General features: G+C 47.6%; 1 protein-coding gene across 1 annotated transcript in view; it reads left to right on the top strand.

Moving 5' to 3' along the window:
- Positions 1-20,704, top strand: part of BIRC6 (baculoviral IAP repeat containing 6) — a 965,314-nt gene that overhangs the window by 193,948 nt on the left and 750,662 nt on the right. Inside the window, 1 exon segment of the mRNA XM_030196513.1 lies at positions 9,684-9,909. Within this exon segment, the coding sequence (XP_030052373.1) occupies positions 9,684-9,909 (226 nt within the window).

Here is a 20,704-nt window from a genome sequence, read left to right as displayed (position 1 = left end):
AGGCAAGTTACCAGGCGATCTTCGCATCCACCAGCCACCCAGTTACCTACATACCTAATAATCGAATCACCAATTACTACAGCCTTCTCTTACTTCTCGCCATTTTTTTTTACCTTTTATCACATAATGAAGACTATACATAAGTACATAAGTACATAAGTAGTGCCATACTGGGAAAGACCAAAGGTCCATCTAGCCCAGCATCCTGTCACCGACAGTGGCCAATCCAGGTCAAGGGCACCTGGCACGCTCCCCAAACGTAAAAACATTCCAGACAAGTTATACCTAAAAATGCGGAATTTTTCCAAGTCCATTTAATAGCGGTCTATGGACTTGTCCTTTAGGAATCTATCTAACCCCTTTTTAAACTCTGTCAAGCTAACCGCCCGTACCACGTTCTCCGGCAACGAATTCCAGAGTCTAATTACACGTTGGGTGAAGAAAAATTTTCTCCGATTCGTTTTAAATTTACCACACTGTAGCTTCAACTCATGCCCTCTAGTCCTAGTATTTTTGGATAGCGTGAACAGTCGCTTCACATCCACCCGATCCATTCCACTCATTATTTTATACACTTCTATCATATCTCCCCTCAGCCGTCTCTTCTCCAAGCTGAAAAGCCCTAGCCTTCTCAGCCTCTCTTCATAGGAAAGTCGTCCCATCCCCACTATCATTTTCGTCGCCCTTCGCTGTACCTTTTCCAATTCTACTATATCTTTTTTGAGATACGGAGACCAGTACTGAACACAATACTCCAGGTGCGGTCGCACCATGGAGCGATACAACGGCATTATAACATCCGCACACCTGGACTCCATACCCTTCCTAATAACACCCAACATTCTATTCGCTTTCCTAGCCGCAGCAGCACACTGAGCAGAAGGTTTCAGCGTATCATCGACGACGACACCCAGATCCCTTTCTTGATCCGTAACTCCTAACGCGGAACCTTGCAAGACGTAGCTATAATTCGGGTTCCTCTTACCCACATGCATCACTTTGCACTTGTCAACATTGAACTTCATCTGCCACTTGCACGCCCATTCTCCCAGTCTCGCAAGGTCCTCCTGTAATCGTTCACATTCCTCCTGCGACTTGACGACCCTGAATAATTTTGTGTCATCGGCGAATTTAATTACCTCACTAGTTATTCCCATCTCTAGGTCATTTATAAATACATTAAAAAGCAACGGACCCAGCACAGACCCCTGCGGGACCCCACTAACTACCCTCCTCCACTGTCTTGTTAGTATTGTGCCATGTTGATTAATAGGTTGGAATTGGTCTTGTTAGTATTTTGCCATGTTGGTTAATAGGTTGGAATAATAGAAACTGAAGCATGCTTTTTGCAGGAAAATAGCATGAGGTTAACAGATGAACTACCAGAGAAGGAACTGGAGATTTTATGTAGTGATTTATAATTTTCAAGAATAAGCAGGATGAATGGCAGAAAGAGGTTTGCTCTGTAAAATGGACTATAATGTTAGCTAGTTTAGGAAAAAAAAAGAAGGCAAAAAGGTGGTGGTGGTGGGTTGATACGAATTTCAGCTTCCAGGGAATTATCTGCCAAAATCTGAAAATTATGTAAAAGTTATAATTCTACAATTTATAAAGTAGAAGATTATGAAGGCCACAAGGTGTGTGCTGCTGCAAATGTTAAATGTTGAGTAGTAGTAACAATGAAATATATGTCTGTTGCATAGAATCAAGGGGAAAGCTCTGTGTGTCTGTGCATGTCATTGCAGGGATGAGGGGTGCACTGGTATGTGGTGGGTTTCATTGGTGAGGGTTGTATCTGGTTCCATATTCGCCCGATGGGATTGATGTAGTGCTGGTTTATCCCATTGCATTCAGTGTTGTTTTGATTTTTCAGTAGTATTCTATGGGAAACCCTTGTATGAAAAAGGACAAGTATCTTACAAAAAAACCCAGAATTCCCACCCCCTTCAATTATTTACTACCATACCTTTCAGCCTGAGGGGATAAAGATTGAATGTAGAAATCTCAAATTTGCCGAAAATGTTTCATGCATTTTAAAGACCCTTTTGAACCTTGAAGTTTTAGAAAGATGTATTTCAAGACTACAACTCTAGACTTATTGATAGCCCCCTGTATACCCAAATATGCCCCCCTCCTTACCAAATAAGAAACCATTTGGATGACAGACTGACCTAGAAATCTATATAGTATCTCTCCAAAAGGTTCATATCTTTAACCCATTAGTGCCCAATGTTCCCATAAGAAGCCATATGGAAATAAATTGATTTGTTCCCATATGGGAACAGTAGCCACTAATGGGTTAATACAGTGGCTCAAAGCATGACCCATATCTGTAGCATGCTGAATTACATTTAATACAGATGGTGGGTATAGCTACATAGCCTGCTGTCTTTGTAATGGTTAAATCAAAGCAAAATAATTTCCTGTATTTCTTATAGGCCAACTCAATTACCAGCCCTATCAATATCTTAAATTTATAAGAGGAATATAGGAGAATTGAGTATAGTTTCACCTGCAGCAGAGCGAAAGTTGCAGTGAACATTTGGGAATTAATGCCCTGTTTGTTCTTGGAGAAAGTGAAGATACTCAGTTGTAGCAGGTATTCGCAGTGGACAGAAGGCCTTATAGTCTCACAAACCCTCGCACCTCCCCTTGGAGTTGTCTTCTCTTTTTTCATATGCTTTAGTATTGAACTGATGGTCCTGCGCTCTCACAGCGGGCAGGAAGGCACTTGTGCACGCACAGTGGAGCGATAGTCTTGCTCCACAAAGCCGTTTTTAAGCTTGGAATAAGTTCCAGACTGGGCAACGCGAGCCGCGTTTACCCACTTGTGAGAATGTAAAACCTGCCGTTATCGGAGACTACCTGCTACAGTGGTGTTCCACAGGGATTGGTCCTTAGGCCCCCTCTTTTTCAACATGTTAGTGATATTGCAGAAGGGTTGTCTGGTAAGGTTTACCTCTATGCAGATGATACCATCATTTTATCAATATTGCTTACAAAAATATTCTCCGAGGACAAGCAGGCTGCTTGTTCTCACTGATGGGTGACGTCCACGGCAGCCCCCTCCGACTGGAAACTTCACTAGCAAAGACCTTTGCTAGTCCTCGCACGCCGATGTGCACCGCGCATGCGCGGCCGTCTTCCCGCCCGAACCGGTCCGCACCCGCCAGTCTTCTTTTGTCCGCGCTTGGGACAGTCGTGTTTTACCGCCGTTTCGTGCCCCTCAAGTTGACCTCGTGCATCTTTGCGATTTTCGCTAAAAAAAAAAAAAAAGGGACCGATCGGTCTTTACCCTTTTCCCGTGTTTCCAGCTTTTTCCCCGCGTAAGTTTCCTTTCGCTTTCGGGACCGGCCTATTTGGCCTCGATTCGGGTTTTTCTCCCTTCTTTTTGGTGCCCTCCGTCATCATCGCGAATTTTGATTTCGCCGGCGTGATTTTTCTGCCCATGTCATCGAAGTCTTCCAGCGGCTTCAAGAAGTGCACCCAGTGCGCCCGGGTAATCTCGCTCACTGATAGGCACGCTTCGTGTCTTCAGTGTCTGATTGCTCCTTTTTGGCCGCGTCAGATCTGGTTCCCTCTCCTTCTGGAGTTGTCCTCCGAAGAACCGTGGAGATTGGAGTGTTTTCCGACCCTCATCACACAGAACGAAGGGGCACTTCTGCATCCCAATCTCCAGTCTCTGGCTCTCACGGCCTGGATGTTGAGAACGTAGACTTTGCCTCTTTGGGTCTGTCGGAGGGTGTCTCCCGTGTCTTGCTTGCTTCCAGGAAAGATTCCACTAAGAGGTTTTACTTCTTTTTATGGAGGAGGTTTGCCATCTGGTGTGACAGCAAGGCCTTAGATCCTCGCTCCTGTCCTACACAGACCCTGCTTGAATACCTTCTGCACTTGTCTGAGTCTGGTCGCAAGACCAACTCTGTAAGGGTTCACCTTAGTGCAATCAGTGCATACCATCACCGTGTGGAAGGTAAACCGATCTCAGGACAGCCTTTAGTTCGCTTCATGAGAGGTTTGCTTTTGTCAAATCCCCCCCATCAAACCTCCTACAGTGTCATGGGATCTCAATGTCGTTCTCACCCAGCTGATGAAACCTCCATTTGAGCCACTGAATTCCTGCCATCTGAAGTACTTGACCTGGAAGGTCATTTTCTTGGTGGCAGTTACTTCAGCTCGTAGAATCAGTGAGCTTCAGGCCCTGGTTAGCCCAGGCCCCTTACACCAAATTTCATCATAATAGAGTAGTCCTCCACACTCACCCTAAGTTCTTGCCAAAGGTGTTGTCGGAGTTCCATCTGAACCAGTCAGTTGTCTTGCCAACATTCTTTCCCCGTTCTCATTCCTGCCCTGCTGAACGTCAGCTGCACACATTGGACTGCAAAAGAGCATTGGCCTTCTATCTGGAGCGGACACAGCCCAACAGACAGTCCGCCCAATTGTTTGTTTCTTTTGATCCCAACAGGAGGGGAGTGGCTGTGGGGAAACGCACCATTTCAAATTGGCTAGCAGATTGCATTTCCTTCACTTACGCCCAGGCTGGGCTGGCTCTTGAGAGCCATGTCACGGCTCACAGTGTTAGAGCCATGGCAGCGTCAGTGGCCCACTTGAAGTCAGCCACTATTGAAGAGATCTGCAAAGCTGCGACGTGGTCATCTGTCCACACATTCACATCTCATTACTGCCTGCAGCAGGATACCTGACGCGACAGTTGGTTCGGGCAGTCAGTGCTTCAGAATCTGTTTGGGGTTTAGAATCCAACTCCACCCCCTAGGCCCATGTTTATTCTGTTCCAGGCTACACTCTCAGTTAGTTGGATAAGTTGTTAGGTCAATCTCAGTTATGTCCTCGCCGTTGCGAGGCCCAATTGACCATGTTTGTTGTTTTGAGTGAGCCTGGGGGCTAGGGATACCCCATCAGTGAGAACAAGCAGCCTGCTTGTCCTCGGAGAAAGCGAATGCTACATACCTGTAGAAGGTATTGTCCGAGGACAGCAGGCTGATTGTTCTCACAAACCCGCCCGCCTCCCCTTTGGAGTTGTGTCTTCCCTTATCTTTGTCTTGCTACATACGGGACTGGCGGGCGCGAGCCAGTTCGGGCGGGAAGATGGTCGCGTATGCGCGGTGCGCATCGGCGCGCGAGGACTAGCAGAGGCCTTTGCTAGTGAAGTTTCCGGTTGGAGGGGGCTGCCCTGGACGTCACCCATCAGTGAGAACAATCAGCCTGCTGTCCTCGGAGAATACCTTCTACAGGTATGTAGCATTCGCTTTAAAGAACCGGCTCAAGAACTGAATCTTGCAGCACACCACTGATAACATTCCTTTCCTCACTTACTACTACCCTCTGTCGCTTTCTGTTCAACCAGTTCCTAACCCATTCAGTAACTTTAGGGCTTGAACCGAGGGTGCTTTTTTTAAGTCGTCTATTTGGAACTATCAAAGACTTTGCTAAAATCTAAGTATATCATATCTAGTTCTCTTCCTTAATCCAACTCTCTGGTCACTCTGTCAAACAAACTAATCAGATTTATCTGTCAAAATCTGCCTCTAGTAAAACCACACTGCCTTGGATTCTGCAATCCATTGAATTCCATTAATGTCCTAGGGCAGTGATGGCGAACCTATGGCACGCGTGCCGTCGCTGGTCCACCCACTCTCCCTCCAAGCACCAGGCTGGCCTCCCTCCCTCCCACCAAGCACCAGGCCGCCCCGCCCTCCCTCCCTCTTCCAACAACCATGCACCAGGCTGCCCACCCACCCTCCCTCCCTCCCAGCACCAGGGCCACACCCCCCCCCCCCCCGAAATTTAAAAGGCGTACCTCGGGGTTAAGGTGGCATCAGCAGCGGCAGTGAAAGGCGTGTTCTTTGCTCGGCGTTTCTTCGGCCTTCCCTTCTGTCTCTCAAGCTCGGCGGGACCAGAGCTTGAGAGACAGAAGGGAAGCCCGAAGGCGCGCCTAGCAAAGAACACACTTTTCGCTGCCGACGCCGCCTTAACCCCGATGTACACCTTTTAAATTTCAGAGGAGGACAAAAGTTCAACTTACATGGTGGTCCCCTCTCCCTCTATCGTTACTAGGTAGAATACATATCTATTGTATGATACTGTTTCCTCGATGGCTGTACATCTTGCAGGCCCTCCCGATAAGGCTGTTGAGGAAAGACTTAGTAGCACTGAGGAGGTTAGTGGTGTCTTTTGCTGGGCAGGTAAGAAGCCCAAGATGAGATGGTGGCACCTGATGGGGGCTCAGAGGGAGGGGGGGCTGGGGCTACCTGACATGCGGGAATATAACCAAGCCTGTTTGCTACGCCATTTACGGGACTGGATCCTGGGTACCAATACTTATACGGACATGGTAATGGAGAGGGCGTACTTTTACCCAGGGCATCTGAACTATCTGTTACATGCAAACAAGAAAAAACTCCCGGGGCCCGAAGTAGCCTGCTTCTAGAGCCTTTGTGGTTTGGGTGGAGGGACTTGTTGAGGAGGTGGGGACAAGATCCGACTACGAGTATATTTTTGCCATTGCAGGGAAATGAGGACTTTGCGCCCGGCAGGGACAATGCAATATTCAATCAGCTAAAAGATAAGGGCATAACGTTGTTAGAGAACTTTATACAAACAGATGGAACATTAATGGCAGCAACTGAGTTCCTGCAAACTACACAGGAGGGTCCGATGGCGATTCTGGCATATCATCAAGTGGCTCATTATGTGAAAAGCCTTAGACGGGAGAGCCTCTCTTTGAATTTTGGGGGGGAACTGAGGAAATTTTTAGAGGGTGATGCAGCTGGGCAAATCTCGGTGTCCTGGTTCCGCAGGGAATTGGGGAAAGGGCAACCGGAGAGATGGGTACAGGAAGTGGCACTGCGATGGAGTCAAGAGGCGCTGAAACCAATATCGGAATCCCTCATAAAGGCATTAGTAGGGGTCTCACAGATCATACACAGCACAAAGCTACAGGAGTGTCACTTTAGAACAGTGCACAGAGCATACTTCTCCCAGGGGCAAGCATTCCATGCAGGAGTTGTAGAAACTGATAAATGTCAAAATGTACACAGACAAGTGCAACATTTATGCACTGCGTATGGCAGTGTAGAACTATTCAGTCCTTCTGGAAAACCATGGCCCGATTTCTGAGTAGAGTTTTGGGATTCCCGGTTGCCCTCACTTTTGAAAGAATGATGTTCACTATCATTAGCCGTTGGGGATCAGGCACGCAAGGGGAAAAAATGTTTCTTAGCAAGTCTTGCATAGTGGGGAAAAAATGCATCCTCAACCATTGGACAACGGAGGAGGCCCCCTCCTATTGGTACTGGAGAAATAAGATGCATCAATTAATGTTATTTGAAGCAAGAGGGGCGAGCCTCACACCCAAGAGACAGAGAAAATTCTTGGCAATCTGGACACAATACTTAAATATTTTATCACCCAGGGCACGTAGTCAAGTAATGAATCGGCTCCCTTGGGGGCACACAGGGTGAAGAGCACCTCGGGAATGGGTTACAGTAGCAGGATGTGGGGGGGGGGGGGAGGGTCAGTTGGGCAGGGGGGGAGGATTGGGAGTAGTTTGTTATAAAACAAAACAGTCTTTGATGATGGAAGTTAGAATTGTTGTTTCTTAATGGAAAGTTCTGATGATAGCATGAATGGTTTTGTTGAACACGGAATGTATTTTTTTTTTTTTTCAGTTGCATATCATCAATAATAAAAAATATTGAACATAAATTTCAGAGGAGGGGGGGGGGGCCCTGGTCGTGGGTGGGCAGGTTGCCTGATGCTTGGTTGTTTGGAGGGCGGGTGGGCGGCCTGGTGCTCGGTGGGAGGGAGGGAGGCCTGATGCTGGGTGCTGCTGGGTGGGAGGGAGGGAGGCCTGATGGTGCTGGTGGGTGGGAGGTCTGATGCTAGGAGGGAGGGGAGGCCTGGTGGGAGGGAGGAATGCCTTGTGCTGGGATGTAGGGCAGGGGGGAGAGGAGGGTGGCTGGACATGGGTGGCTGGAGGGGAGGGCAGGGGGAGAGGTGCGTGGCTGGAGGGGAGGGCAGGGGGAGAGGAGGGTGGTTGGACATGGGTGGCTGGAGGGGAGAGGAGGGTTGCTGGACATGGATGAAGGGCAAGAAATGAAGAAGAAAGGAGGAAAGTAAAGAAATAAATGGAAAGGAAGCCCTGGAAACGGAGTTATGAGAACGGATAGAGAGCAGCAGAATCAGAGACTTGGACCAATATGGATAGAAAAACAAAATCACCTGACAACCAAGGTAGAAAAAATCATTTTATTTTCATTTTAGTGTTTGGAATATGTCCAATTTGAGAATTTACATCTGCTGTCTTATTTTGCACTGGGTATACTGGAGCTGTAACAGCTTACAGAAATGATTTATAATGAAAAAAAATCATGTTATTTTTTTCTCCTATACTAGTATAATATTTTCAATGATGTCTGTTTATATGCGCCATGGCTGGTGTAAGGGGTGTGGCTATCAGGGGTGGAGTCATATGTGGTGACACCGCCCATAATGAGTACCGGCACTTTGCGATAAATAATTAGATTTTGGGTTGCTGTTTGGGCACTCGGTCTCTGAAAGGTTCGCCATCACTGTCCTAGGGCATGATGAACTCTATCAATTTTAACAGGAGTGTTGAAGTTCAGCTCTTTGGCTCCACTACCATTATTGCTGCTTATACCTCCTAAACAATGTGATCACAACTTTCATTCACGTCTACTTCAGTCCCTCAAATCTATGTTGCTTCTCCTGGAGTGGTTTTCCAATTCTCCCACTCTTTCCAGGAAAGCTGCCACCTGCTGCTTCATTTGTTCAGCTTAGGCACTTGTACCTTCTAGGACATCCGCATGCTCTTGTAATCTGTATTCCATTTCCTCCACCCATTTTCCGAAATTAGCCAGTTATACATGTAGCTCTGTGAGCAAGCCTTCAGCTCTTGAGATTGGATGGCAAAGTCCTGATTTAGCACCAGTTTTAATTCTGTCAGCATCTGATAATCATCATCCTTGATATCTCCTAAAAGTCCCCACAAATGCCACCTTTTTTGTCTGAATTATTCATTGAAGTTACCTTTCTCTCTTTATTAGGGTTTGGATTAAGATCTAGACATACCTTGAGTGCAAGTTGTACCTAAAATACTATCCTAGGTTAACAAGCTTCCTCCCCTCCCCCCCCCCCCATATGTAGTTAAAAATACATTTTTTGTGTGGATATTTAAATAAAAATGTGAGGGCTCTTTGCAGATGCAGTAAATATTACATGGAAGAAAAAAGTGGATAAAATGTCTTAGACTATTATGGAGTATATATTCCACTATGTTTCACAAGCTTATTATTTTGACACTTCGGTTGTACCCAGTAGACTCTTCAGATTCACTGCTGCTGATCTGGTTCACTTGTAGCTTTAGGGTGGGGCATTCAATAAATTTTTTAAAAATATACATTTAAATTTTTTTCTCAGCATCATCAGGCATTTGTTTTGGGAACGAAAATTCTAGACTTCCATTACTGTTGGTAAGCAGTATGTCTGTGTAATACTGACTTGTCAAATAATTTGCAAAACAGAGGAAAATCTGTTTGTGAAGGTTTGATGCTGATTATTGTAATAGTTTTAAAATATTTTCGTGTTTTTGTATACTGTTTAAATGCATAGCTTATCTGGTGGCTTTTCCCATCTAATCTCTTTAGGAGTTGATCTCTTGGTGGACCAGCCTTTCTCCCTTGAAACATTGACATCCTTGGTGGAACTCACGCGTTTTGAAACCTTAATCCCCCGCTTTTCAGCCACAGTTCCTCCATGCTGGGTTGAAGTGCAGCAGGAACAGCAGCAGCGAAGGCACCCTCAGCACTTACATCAACAGCACCATGGGGATGCAGCTCAACACACTCGCACCTGGAAACTGCAGACTGATGGGTAAGTGGATACTGATGCTATTGTAACCTACAGCTGTGTTAAGTAGTTCCGTTTGTATGTGATAGCTCTTTGCAGTTATGTCTAAAGGAAGTATTCCCAAAACACATTTTAATGGCCTCAAAGTGCAGCAACCAGCTGCTGCTGATGGCTGGATTAACAGAGTGTTTCCCCCATGATGCAGTCTCTTCTTCCATCCCTTTCTGATGCATTCATATGCCACCCTTCAATTTCTTTTTCAGTATGCTAAGGTTCCTTCTACCCAGTGGTGTAGCCACTGATCGGCTCTGGTGGGCATGATTTTACCCAATTTAGACTCAAGCCTACTCAGCAGTGGCACAGCAGCAATGTAGCTGGTGGGAGATCTCCAAGTTCTGCCAGCTGAACACTCCTGGCACCTCTCTCTCCAGGAGATTGGATTTCACTTTACTGCCCTTCCCCAACATGGTACCTTTAAATCTTTTAGGTCGTCGCTGTCAATGAGCAGCAACACTTCCCTCTTGCTTGCGCCAGCTCGAGCCTTACCTCTGATGCAACTTCCTGTTCATAGGACCAGGAAGTTGCATCAGAGGGAAGGTTTGGAGTCAGCGTAAGCAAGGGGAATGAGTTGCTCGGCTAAGACCTAAAAGATTTAAAGGTACCTCGGGGGGGGGGGGGGGGATTTAAATGACACCCCCTACAACTATTGGCCTGGGGGGTGGGAGAGATATTGGGCAGGGTTGTCATGTACACAAAACATGCAAGAGACAGTCTCTGCTTGTCACGCCTTTCCTCCAAAGTATACATGTTCAGGTCAGCAAGTCTCTTGTCGTACGGTTTGCAATGCAAATACCATACTGCTTTTCTAGCTTTTCTTTGCACCACTTCCAGTCTTTATATCTTTAGGAAGATAAGGCTTCCAAAACTGAAAACAATACTCCAAGTGGGGCCTCACCAATGACTTGTAGAGAGGCATCAACCTTTCTTCTGCTGGTTATACCTCTCTCTATGGAGCCTTGCATCCTTCTGGCCACAGCCGTTGCCTTGTCACATTGTTTCTTTATCTTGAGATCCTCAGACACCAACATCCGAAGGTCTCTCTCCTGAGTCGAGCTTACTAATCTTTCCCCTCCTATCCAGCATCTCCCTTTTGGGTTTCTGGACCCCAAATGCATCGCTCTGCACTTCTTGGCAATAAATTTTGACTCAATATAACAATTAAGGATCACGTATAGATGAACTGGCGCTAGTTGTTTCACTCAGTATATCAGTTGCACCAGAAATTTCTGCTGTAACTTATTTAGTGTATACTTTTATTTTTTTTATATATTTTTATAATAGCGATGGAGTACGGGTTTTAATCATGGTTCACTGCAACATGGGTGATATGGAGAAGCGTTGTTGCAATTAGCACATATGCACCCATGAGGACCTTGCAACAAATTAACTTGATGGTCACAAACTCAGCTGCCAGTTATATGTACAGCTATCATGATTTATATAATATTTATCAGATATGTATGCTGTGCTGAACAGACATAAAGGATGGTCCCTGCTTTTTAGAGTTTATGACGTAGTAAAACAGTGAAGTTAAGATGGCAGGGACCATGAGTGAGAATTAAAGTAGGTGGTGTTGGTATGATGAATTGAAGTTCAGTTGAGTAAAATTGTTAGTTTTGCTGTCACTTCTTGTGGTCTTAAGCAGATTGTTTTTTCTTCTGTTACTTTGGATGCCCACTCAGATTGTAGGTTCTTGATTACAAAAAAAAAAAAAAAAAGTTATATGCCTAAATTTGACTGTTTTCAGCCAAAATTAGGCTTAGGTTTCCATCTGAAATTTCACTTAAATTTGTCATCTTAAAAGTTATAATTCTAAACTTAGATTTGCTATTCATTTGCATAGATTTATAAGCCTAAATTAGGTGCCTAATGCTGAAAAGTAGTGCTAAGCTCTGAAATATTTTCTCTGCCCTAACTCAGGCCCTTTTTGTCATCCACTTTTTAGCATCCTAAATGTAGGCATTTAGTGAAATTTTGAGCATAAATTTAGGAACTTGGCCGTGGAAAATTTTCAGAGAGGTCAGTTTGTGGTCATAAGTCTCAGGGGATCTTTTTCAAAGGTGTAGGCTCCTAGATTGAAGGGAAAGGATTTATTGCATCTGTGTGTAATTTCTACATCATGCTGTTTTAAGGTACCCTATAAATGTTCCAGTAAAATTGATGCCAAGAGGAAAGCAATTTTGGAATAATGACTAATCATTTACATAAAAGTTGAAAAGCTGAAGCAGCTAAACCAGCAACATTTTATTTTTGTTATTTAGTTGCTAGCTAAACAGCATTAAGATATATTTTTATTTAATCACTGAAAAGAGAGTGGTACTATAAAGCTCATCCTGTGGTGTTATGTTAATCATTATCAAGCATCAGAGTGGTGCTGTAAATGACGCATCTCTGTGAACAAGCAGGATTGAATGGGGCACCCAAGTGGGTGATGACATCCAATAGCAGAGGCATGGAACAACTTTCCCACAGTTCAGAACTAATGTACATTCTGAGCATAATGGATCTCTGCAGTCTCCTTGTTCCTTTTTTCCACTCTTTCAGTTGTAAATGAAAATAAAGTTCTACCAGAAAATATTTGAAGAATTATATCTTCTCTTACTGATGTTTGTTTTTCTTAGGTTTTATTAAAATCATTTTTTTTATTGGAATAATTTTTGCAATGCAGGCCCATAGTGCAGGTCAAAACGGGCTTCAGGGTCTATCCTACCTATTTAAGCTATCATCTGCTTGGGGTCTACTCAACACTATGAAGTGACAGATCCTGAAGATCTAGAAGAAATCTTCAGGTTAGAATTAAGGTGACTATGAGGGGCATAATTGAACGAAAACGCCTATCTCCATGGGCGTTTATCTCCAAGAACGGGTCCGTGAAGGGGCGGACCGAACCGTATTTTGGGAAAAAATAGACGCCCATGTTTTATTCAACAATGTGTGAGCTGCGCGTTTTTATTTTTCAGCGATAATGGAAAATGAAAGCGCCCAGCTCAAAAACGAATAAATCCAAGGCATTTGTTCGTGGGAGGGGCCAGGATTCGTAGTGCACTGGTCCCCCTCACATGCCAGGACATCAACCGGGCACCCTAGGGGGCACTTTTACAAAACCAAACAAAAAGGTAAAAGAGCTCCCAGGTGCATAGCACCCTTCCCTTGTGTGTTGAGCCCCCCAAATCCCCCTCAAACCCCACTGCCCACAAGTCTACACCATTAGTATAGCCCTAAGGGGTGAAGGGGGGCACCTACATGTGGGTACAGTGGGTTTGGGGGGGGGTTGGACGACTAATAAGCATTAAGCAGCACAATTGTAACAGGTAGGGGGGATGGGCCTGGGTCCACCTGCCTGAAGTCCACTGCACCCCCTAACAACTCCTCCAGTGACCTGCATACTGCTGTCAGGGAGCTGGGTATGACATTTGAGGGTGAAAATAAAAAGTTGAGAAACGTCATTTTTTTGTGGTAGGAGGGGGTTAGTGACCACTGGGGGAGTCAGGGGAGGTCATCCCCGATTCCCTCCAGTGGTCATCTGGTCATTTAGGGCACTTTTTGGGGCCTTATTCGTGAAAAAACAGGGTCCAGGAAAAGTGTCCTAAATTCTAGCTAAAAACGCATACTTTTTTCCCATTATCGGTGAAATGCGCCCATCTCTGTTCGGCAGATAACCACGCCCCAGTTCCGCCTTCGCCACACCTCTGACACGCCCCCATCAACTTTGTCCGCATCCGCGACGGATTGCAGTTGAAAACGTCCAAAAATCGGCTTTCGATTATACCGCTTTATTCGTTTTTGTGAGATAAACGTCCATCTCCCGATTTAGGTCGGAACTTGGGCGTTTTTCTCATTCGATTATAAGCAGGTATGTAGTCCAGTGGATATTTTTTAAATGTTGCATCTGTTAGAAACTGTAATGCCAAGTGTTTGCAGGTAAACTTGGCTGTGAGACCCCATGCCCTTCCTCTACAGTTGTCTAAGCGATCTACTCCCAAATTAATTATAGAGGTGAAGCAATTAGCTTGAGCGTGCTGATTATTTACATTGGAAACTTTCAGTGAGCATAAATGGCTTCAGTACTGCCATGCAATGAGCCAAGTGGCCACAATTCATATTGAGAAGGCCCATAGAAGTGGTCCCTGATGGAAGCAAAACTTGTGACCACGAGTAGTGATTTTGTGCCTTCTTAATTATGCACCTCGAAGAATACCTGCTACAGGTAAGTATCTTCGCTATATATTTGTGTATGTGTGTATATATATATATATATATATATATATATATATATATATATATATTTACCTAATACGAATCCAAAAGAATCCACAGGCCGTAAAACCAGGTCAGAACACCAGGCCTTTAATTGAAGAAGTAACTAACTTGTTAGTTTCACTCACACATATGGAGTGACACAGGCTGCACATTCTGTAGCAGGACATGTTTATCCACGCCTATCCTAGCTGAAATAATATTTAACTATCTCTCTGACCTGAAGTGCAACTTTCTTTAAATTAGTCACCCTACACTGTAAAACTTCTTATTCTCTTACCTATCTATATGTTCCATTTTTGCTTTAAACCCTTCACTGTCAATTATAATGTTCTATTATATCTTGTGTTGACATTGTTAGTAGTAGTCTGTCATACTTTGTATTGTTGAATTTTTTTACTTCTGTAATTGTCCATTGCTCATGTTTGATCTATTCTTACTGTACACCGCCTTGAGTGAATTCCTGCAAAAAGTCTGTAAATAAATCCTAATAAATAAAATAGTTTGAGTACATCTGTCTTACTAAGAACAATGCAGTGATCAGTATTGATATGAAATGAAATGGTAATATCAAATTTATATAAAAGTATTTTTAAAAGTTGAATTCTTCTCTAAGCATCGATATTAGTTGGGTTTTTTTCATCCAAAAGACAGGGCTGCCAATTTTACACAAGCCCCTAAGGGCCCTGTTTACTAAGGTGTGCTAGCTTTTTTAGCGTGTTCTAATGCTGGAGCCACCCATAGGAATATATGGGTGTCTCTAGTATTTCAATATGATAATTTTTAATGTGCGCTAAAAACGCTAGCGTGCCTACAGCGTGGTTTAGTTATCAGGGCCCTAAGACCTTAAAATTTAAAATGGTCCATTTCATTTAATTCTCCGAGGACAAGCAGGCTGCTTGTTCTCACTGATGGGTGACGTCCGCGGCAGCCCCTCCAATCGGAATCTTCACTAGCAAAAGCCTTTGCTAGCCCTCGCGCGCCGATGCGCACCGCGCATGCGCGGCCGTCTTCCCGCCCGAACCGGCTCGTGCCGGCCAGTCTTCTTTTCTCCGCGCTCGGTACGGTTGTGCTTTGCCGTTCGTGCTCCGAAAAGTCGACCTCGCGCGTCGTTTTCGACTCGTTTCTGTTAGAAACTCTAAAAATTGTTTTGGAAAGACCTCTTGTGGTTTTTCCCTTCCTCTAGTTCGAGTTTTTTTCGCCCCGGTAAGTTTTCTTTCGTCGTCGGGGTAGGCCTTACTTAGGCCCCGGTTGAAATTTCCTTCCTCTAATTTTCTGGTGCCAAATTCCGCCATTTCGACTTTTGATTTCGCCGGCGTGATTTTTCCGCCCATGACATCGAAGCCTTCCAGCGGCTTCAAGAAGTGCACCCAGTGCGCCCGGGTAATCTCGCTCACTGACAGGCACTCTTCGTGTCTTCGGTGTCTGGGGGCCGGGCACCGCCCTCAGGCCTGTAGTCTGTGTTCCCTTTTACAGAAGCGGACTCAGGTTGCGAGGTTAGCCCAGTGGAACTTTTTGTTCTCGGGCTCTTCGTCGGCATCGACGTCTTCAGCGTCCAGACCTTCATCCTCGGCCGCCAGTGCATCGAGGCATCGACCCTCTGCATCGGCGCTGAGACATCGGACGACTGTATCGACGTCGGTGGTACCGGGACCTCGTCTGCTGATGTCGTCGGACGGTGGTGCTTCGTCTGGAGTGCAGGTGAGGGCTGTCCATTCCCCTGCTGGTGGCGGTGAGCCTTCGGATGGGTCTCCCCCTACCCTGAGGGCTCCTGCGGTACAGCCCCCCTGTGATCGACCCTCCTCGGTCTCGGCCCCGAGGAAGAGACGGCTGGATTCTACGTCCTCCTCGTCGGTGCCGGGAAGCGCCGGTGACGTGCTTCGCAAAAAATTTAAGAAGCATCGATACCGGTCCCCTTCCCGTGTCGGCACCGAGAGCTCTGGATCGCCGAGGGAGTCGGCGCCCAGCAGGCATCGGCACCGAGAGGACCGCTCACCCTCTGTCCAAGAGGTGTCGATGCGCTCCACTCTGGACAGCCCGGAACAGCCTCCACGCCCGGAACAGGTTCTGACGTCGACGCCTGCATCGACTTCCATGCCTTTTCCTGCAGCCGCTCTGAACGAGAGCCTCCGGGCCGTTCTCCCAGAGATTCTGGGAGAGCTGTTGCGCCCTACCCCTCCGGTACCGGCGGTGCTTGCGCCACCGGTACCGTCGAGCGTGGAGCCGGCTGGTCCATCGCCCGGGGTGAGGTCTCCGGCGTCGGTGCCGCGTGCGGTACCGACTGCGGTCGCCTCCCAGGAAGGCTCCCCGACTACGTCGGCGGAGGGAGCTTCGCCGATGCGGGCGAGGGAGTCTACCTCTCGACGCCCCCATCGTGGACGTGGCTCCACGGAGTCGAGCCGGGCGCGGTTGCAGACACAGGTTCGTGAACTTGTGTCTGACACCGAGGGTGAGGCCTCGTGGGAAGAAGAGGAAGACATCAGATATTTCTCTGACGAGGATTCTGAGGGTCTTCCTTCTGATCCCACTCCCTCTCCTGAAAGGCAGCTTTCTCCTCCTGAGAGTGTCTTTCGCTTCCTTTGTCCGGGAGATGTCTACGGCCATCCCCTTCCCGGTGGTTGTGGAGGACGAGCCCATGGCTGAAATGTTTGAGCTCCTGGACTATCCTTCTCCACCTAAGGAAGCGTCCACAGTACCCATGCACCATGTCCTGAAAAAGACATTGCTGGCGAACTGGACAAAACCTCTAACTAATCCCCACATTCCCAAGAAGATCGAGTCCCAGTACCGGATCCATGGGAACCCAGAGCTGATGCGCACCCAGTTGCCTCATGACTCTGGAGTTGTGGATTTGGCCCTAAAGAAGGCTAAGAGTTCTAGGGAGCATGCTTCGGCGCCCCCGGGCAAAGACTCTAGAACCTTAGACTCCTTTGGGAGGAAGGCCTACCATTCTTCTATGCTCGTGGCCAAAATTCAGTCCTACCAGCTCTACATGAGCATACATATGCGGAACAATGTGCGGCAGTTGGCGGGCTTGGTGGATGCGCTCCCCCCTGAGCAAGCCAAGCCTTTTCAGGAGGTGGTCAGGCAGCTGAAGGCGTGCAGAAAATTCCTGGCCAGAGGGGTGTATGACACCCTTTGATGTTGTTGCGTCCAGGGCCGCTGCTCAAGGTGTGGTGATGCGCAGGCTCTCATGGCTGCGTGCCTCCGACCTGGAGAACAGACTCCAGCAGCGGATTGCGGACTCGCTTTGCCGTGCGGATAATATTTTTGGAGAGAAAGTCGAACAGGTGGTAGAGCAGCTCCACCAGCGGGACACCGCATTCGACAAGTTCTCCCGCCGGCAGCCTTCAGCCTCTACCTCCACAGGTAGAAGATTTTTTGGGGGAAGGAAGACTGTTCCCTACTCTTCTAGCAAGCGTAGGTACAATCCTCCTTCTCGACAGCCTGCGGCCCAGGCTAAGCCCCAGCGCGCTCGCTCTTGTCAGCAGCGTGCGATTCAGCAAGGCCCCGCGGCTCCCCAGCAAAAGCAAGGGACGAGCTTTTGACTGGCTCCAGCAGAGCATAGCCGACATCCAAGTGTCAGTGCCGGGCGACCTGCCAGTCGGAGGGAGGTTGAAAGCTTTTCACCAAAGGTGGCCTCTCATAACCTCCGATCAGTGGGTTCTTCAAATAGTCCGGCAAGGATACACCCTCAATTTGGCCTCAAAACCTCCAAATTGTCCACCGGGAGCTCAGTCTTACAGCTTCCAGCACAAGCAGGTACTTGCAGAGGAACTCTCCGCCCTTCTCAGCGCCAATGCGGTCGAGCCCGTGCCATCCGGGCAGGAAGGGCTGGGATTCTATTCCAGGTACTTCCTTGTGGAAAAGAAAACAGGGGGGATGCGTCCCATCCTAGACCTAAGGGCCCTGAACAAATATCTGGTCAAAGAAAAGTTCAGGATGCTTTCCCTGGGCACCCTTCTCCCCATGATTCAGGAGAACGATTGGCTATGCTCTCTGGACTTGAAGGACGCCTACACGCACATCCCGATACTGCCAGCTCACAGACAGTATCTGCGATTTCAGCTGGGCATACGTCACTTCCAGTACTGTGTGCTACCCTTTGGGCTCGCCTCTGCGCCCAGAGTGTTCACCAAGTGCTTGGCTGTAGTAGCAGCGGCACTTCGCAGACAGGGGGTGCACGTGTTCCCATATCTCGACGATTGGCTGGTGAAGAACACATCCGAGGCAGGAGCCCTGCAGTCCATGCAGATGACTACTCGCCTCCTGGAGCTACTAGGGTTTGTGATAAATTATCCAAAGTCCCACCTTCTCCCAGTGCAGATACTCGAATTCATAGGAGCTCTGCTGGACTCTCGGACGGCTCGCGCCTATCTCCCAGAGACGAGAGCCAACAACTTGTTGTCCCTCGTCTTGCGGGTGCGAGCGTCCCAGCAGATCACAGCTCGGCAGATGTTGAGATTGCTGGGCCACATGGCCTCCACAGTTCATGTGACTCCCATGGCCCGCCTTCACATGAGATCTGCTCAATGGACCCTAGCTTCCCAGTGGTTTCAGGCTGCTGGGGATCTAGAAGACGTGATCCACCTGTCCACGAGTTTTCTCAAGTCCCTGTATTGGTGGACGATTTGGTCCAATTTGACTCTGGGACGTCCTTTCCAAATTCCACAGCCACAAAAAGTGCTGACCACGGATGCGTCTCTCCTGGGATGGGGAGCTCATGTCGATGGGCTTCACACCCAAGGAAGCTGGTCCCTCCAGGAACGCGATCTGCAGATCAATCTTCTGGAGTTGCGAGCGATCTGGAACGCTCTGAAGGCTTTCAGAGATCGGCTGTCCCACCAAATTATCCAAATTCAGACAGACAACCAGGTTGCCATGTACTACGTCAACAAGCAGGGGGGCACCGGATCTCGCCCCCTGTGTCAGGAAGCCGTCAGCTTGTGGCTCTGGGCTCGCCGTCAAAGCATGGTGCTCCAAGCCACATATCTGGCAGGCGTACACAACAGTCTGGCCGACAGGTTGAGCAGGATTATGCAACCTCACGAGTGGTCGCTCAATTCCCGTGTAGTGCGACAGATCTTCCAAGTGTGGGGCACCCCCTTGGTAGATCTCTTCGCATCTCGAGCCAACCACAAAGTCCCTCAGTTCTGTTCCAGGCTTCAGGCCCACGGCAGACTGGCATCGGATGCCTTCCTCCTGGACTGGGGGGAGGGTCTGCTGTATGCTTATCCTCCCATACCTCTGGTGGGGAAGACTTTGTTGAAACTCAAGCAAGACCGAGGCACCATGATTCTGATTGCTCCTTTTTGGCCGCGTCAGATCTGGTTCCCTCTTCTTCTGGAGTTGTCCTCCGAAGAACTGTGGAGATTGGAGTGTTTTCCGACCCTCATCACACAGGACGAAGGGGCGCTTCTGCATCCCAACCTCCAGTCTCTGGCTCTCACGGCCTGGATGTTGAGAGCGTAGACTTTGCCTCTTTGGGTCTGTCAGAGGGTGTCTCCCGCGTCTTGCTTGCTTCCAGGAAAGATTCCACTAAGAGGAGTTACTTCTTTCTATGGAGGAGGTTTGCCGTCTGGTGTGACAGCAAGGCCCTAGATCCTCGCTCTTGTCCTACACAGACCCTGCTTGAATACCTTCTGCACCTGTCTGAGTCTGGTCTCAAGACCAACTCTGTAAGGGTTCACCTTAGCGGAATCAGTGCATACCATTACCGTGTGGAAGGTAAGCCGATCTCAGGACAGCCTTTAGTTGTTCGCTTCATGAGAGGTTTGCTTTTGTCAAAGCCCCCTGTCAAGCCTCCTACAGTGTCATGGGATCTCAATGTCGTTCTCACCCAGCTGATGAAACCTCCTTTTGAGCCACTGAACTCCTGCCATCTGAAGTACTTGACCTGGAAGGTCATTTTCTTGGTGGCAGTTACTTCAGCTCGTAGAGTCAGTGAGCTTCAGGCCCTGGTAGCCCAGGCCCCTTACACTAAATTTCATCATAACAGAGTAGTCCTCCGCACTCACCCTAAGTTCTTGCCAAAGGTTGTGTCGGAGTTCCATCTGAACCAGTCAATTGTCTTGCCAACATTTTTTCCCCGTCCCCATTCCTGCCCTGCTGAACGTCAGCTGCACACATTGGACTGCAAAAGAGCATTGGCCTTCTATTTGGAGCGGACACAGCCCAACAGACAGTCCGCCCAATTGTTTGTTTCTTTTGATCCCAACAGGAGGGGAGTGGCTGTAGGAAAACGCACCATATCCAATTAGCTAGCAGATTGCATTTCCTTCACTTACGCCCAGGCTGGGCTGGCTCTTGAGGGTCATGTTACGGCTCATAATGTTAGAGCCATGGCAGCGTCGGTAGCCCACTTGAAGTCAGCCTCTATTGAAGAAATTTGCAAAGCTGCGACGTGGTCATCTGTCCACACATTCACATCTCATTACTGCCTGCAGCAGGATACCCGACGCGACAGTCGGTTCGGGCAGTCAGTTCTTCAGAACCTGTTTGG

This window comes from Microcaecilia unicolor, chromosome 3, assembly GCF_901765095.1.
Source record: "Microcaecilia unicolor chromosome 3, aMicUni1.1, whole genome shotgun sequence".
Lineage (NCBI taxonomy): Eukaryota > Metazoa > Chordata > Amphibia > Gymnophiona > Siphonopidae > Microcaecilia > Microcaecilia unicolor.
This window is presented reverse-complemented; position numbering and strand designations above follow the sequence as displayed.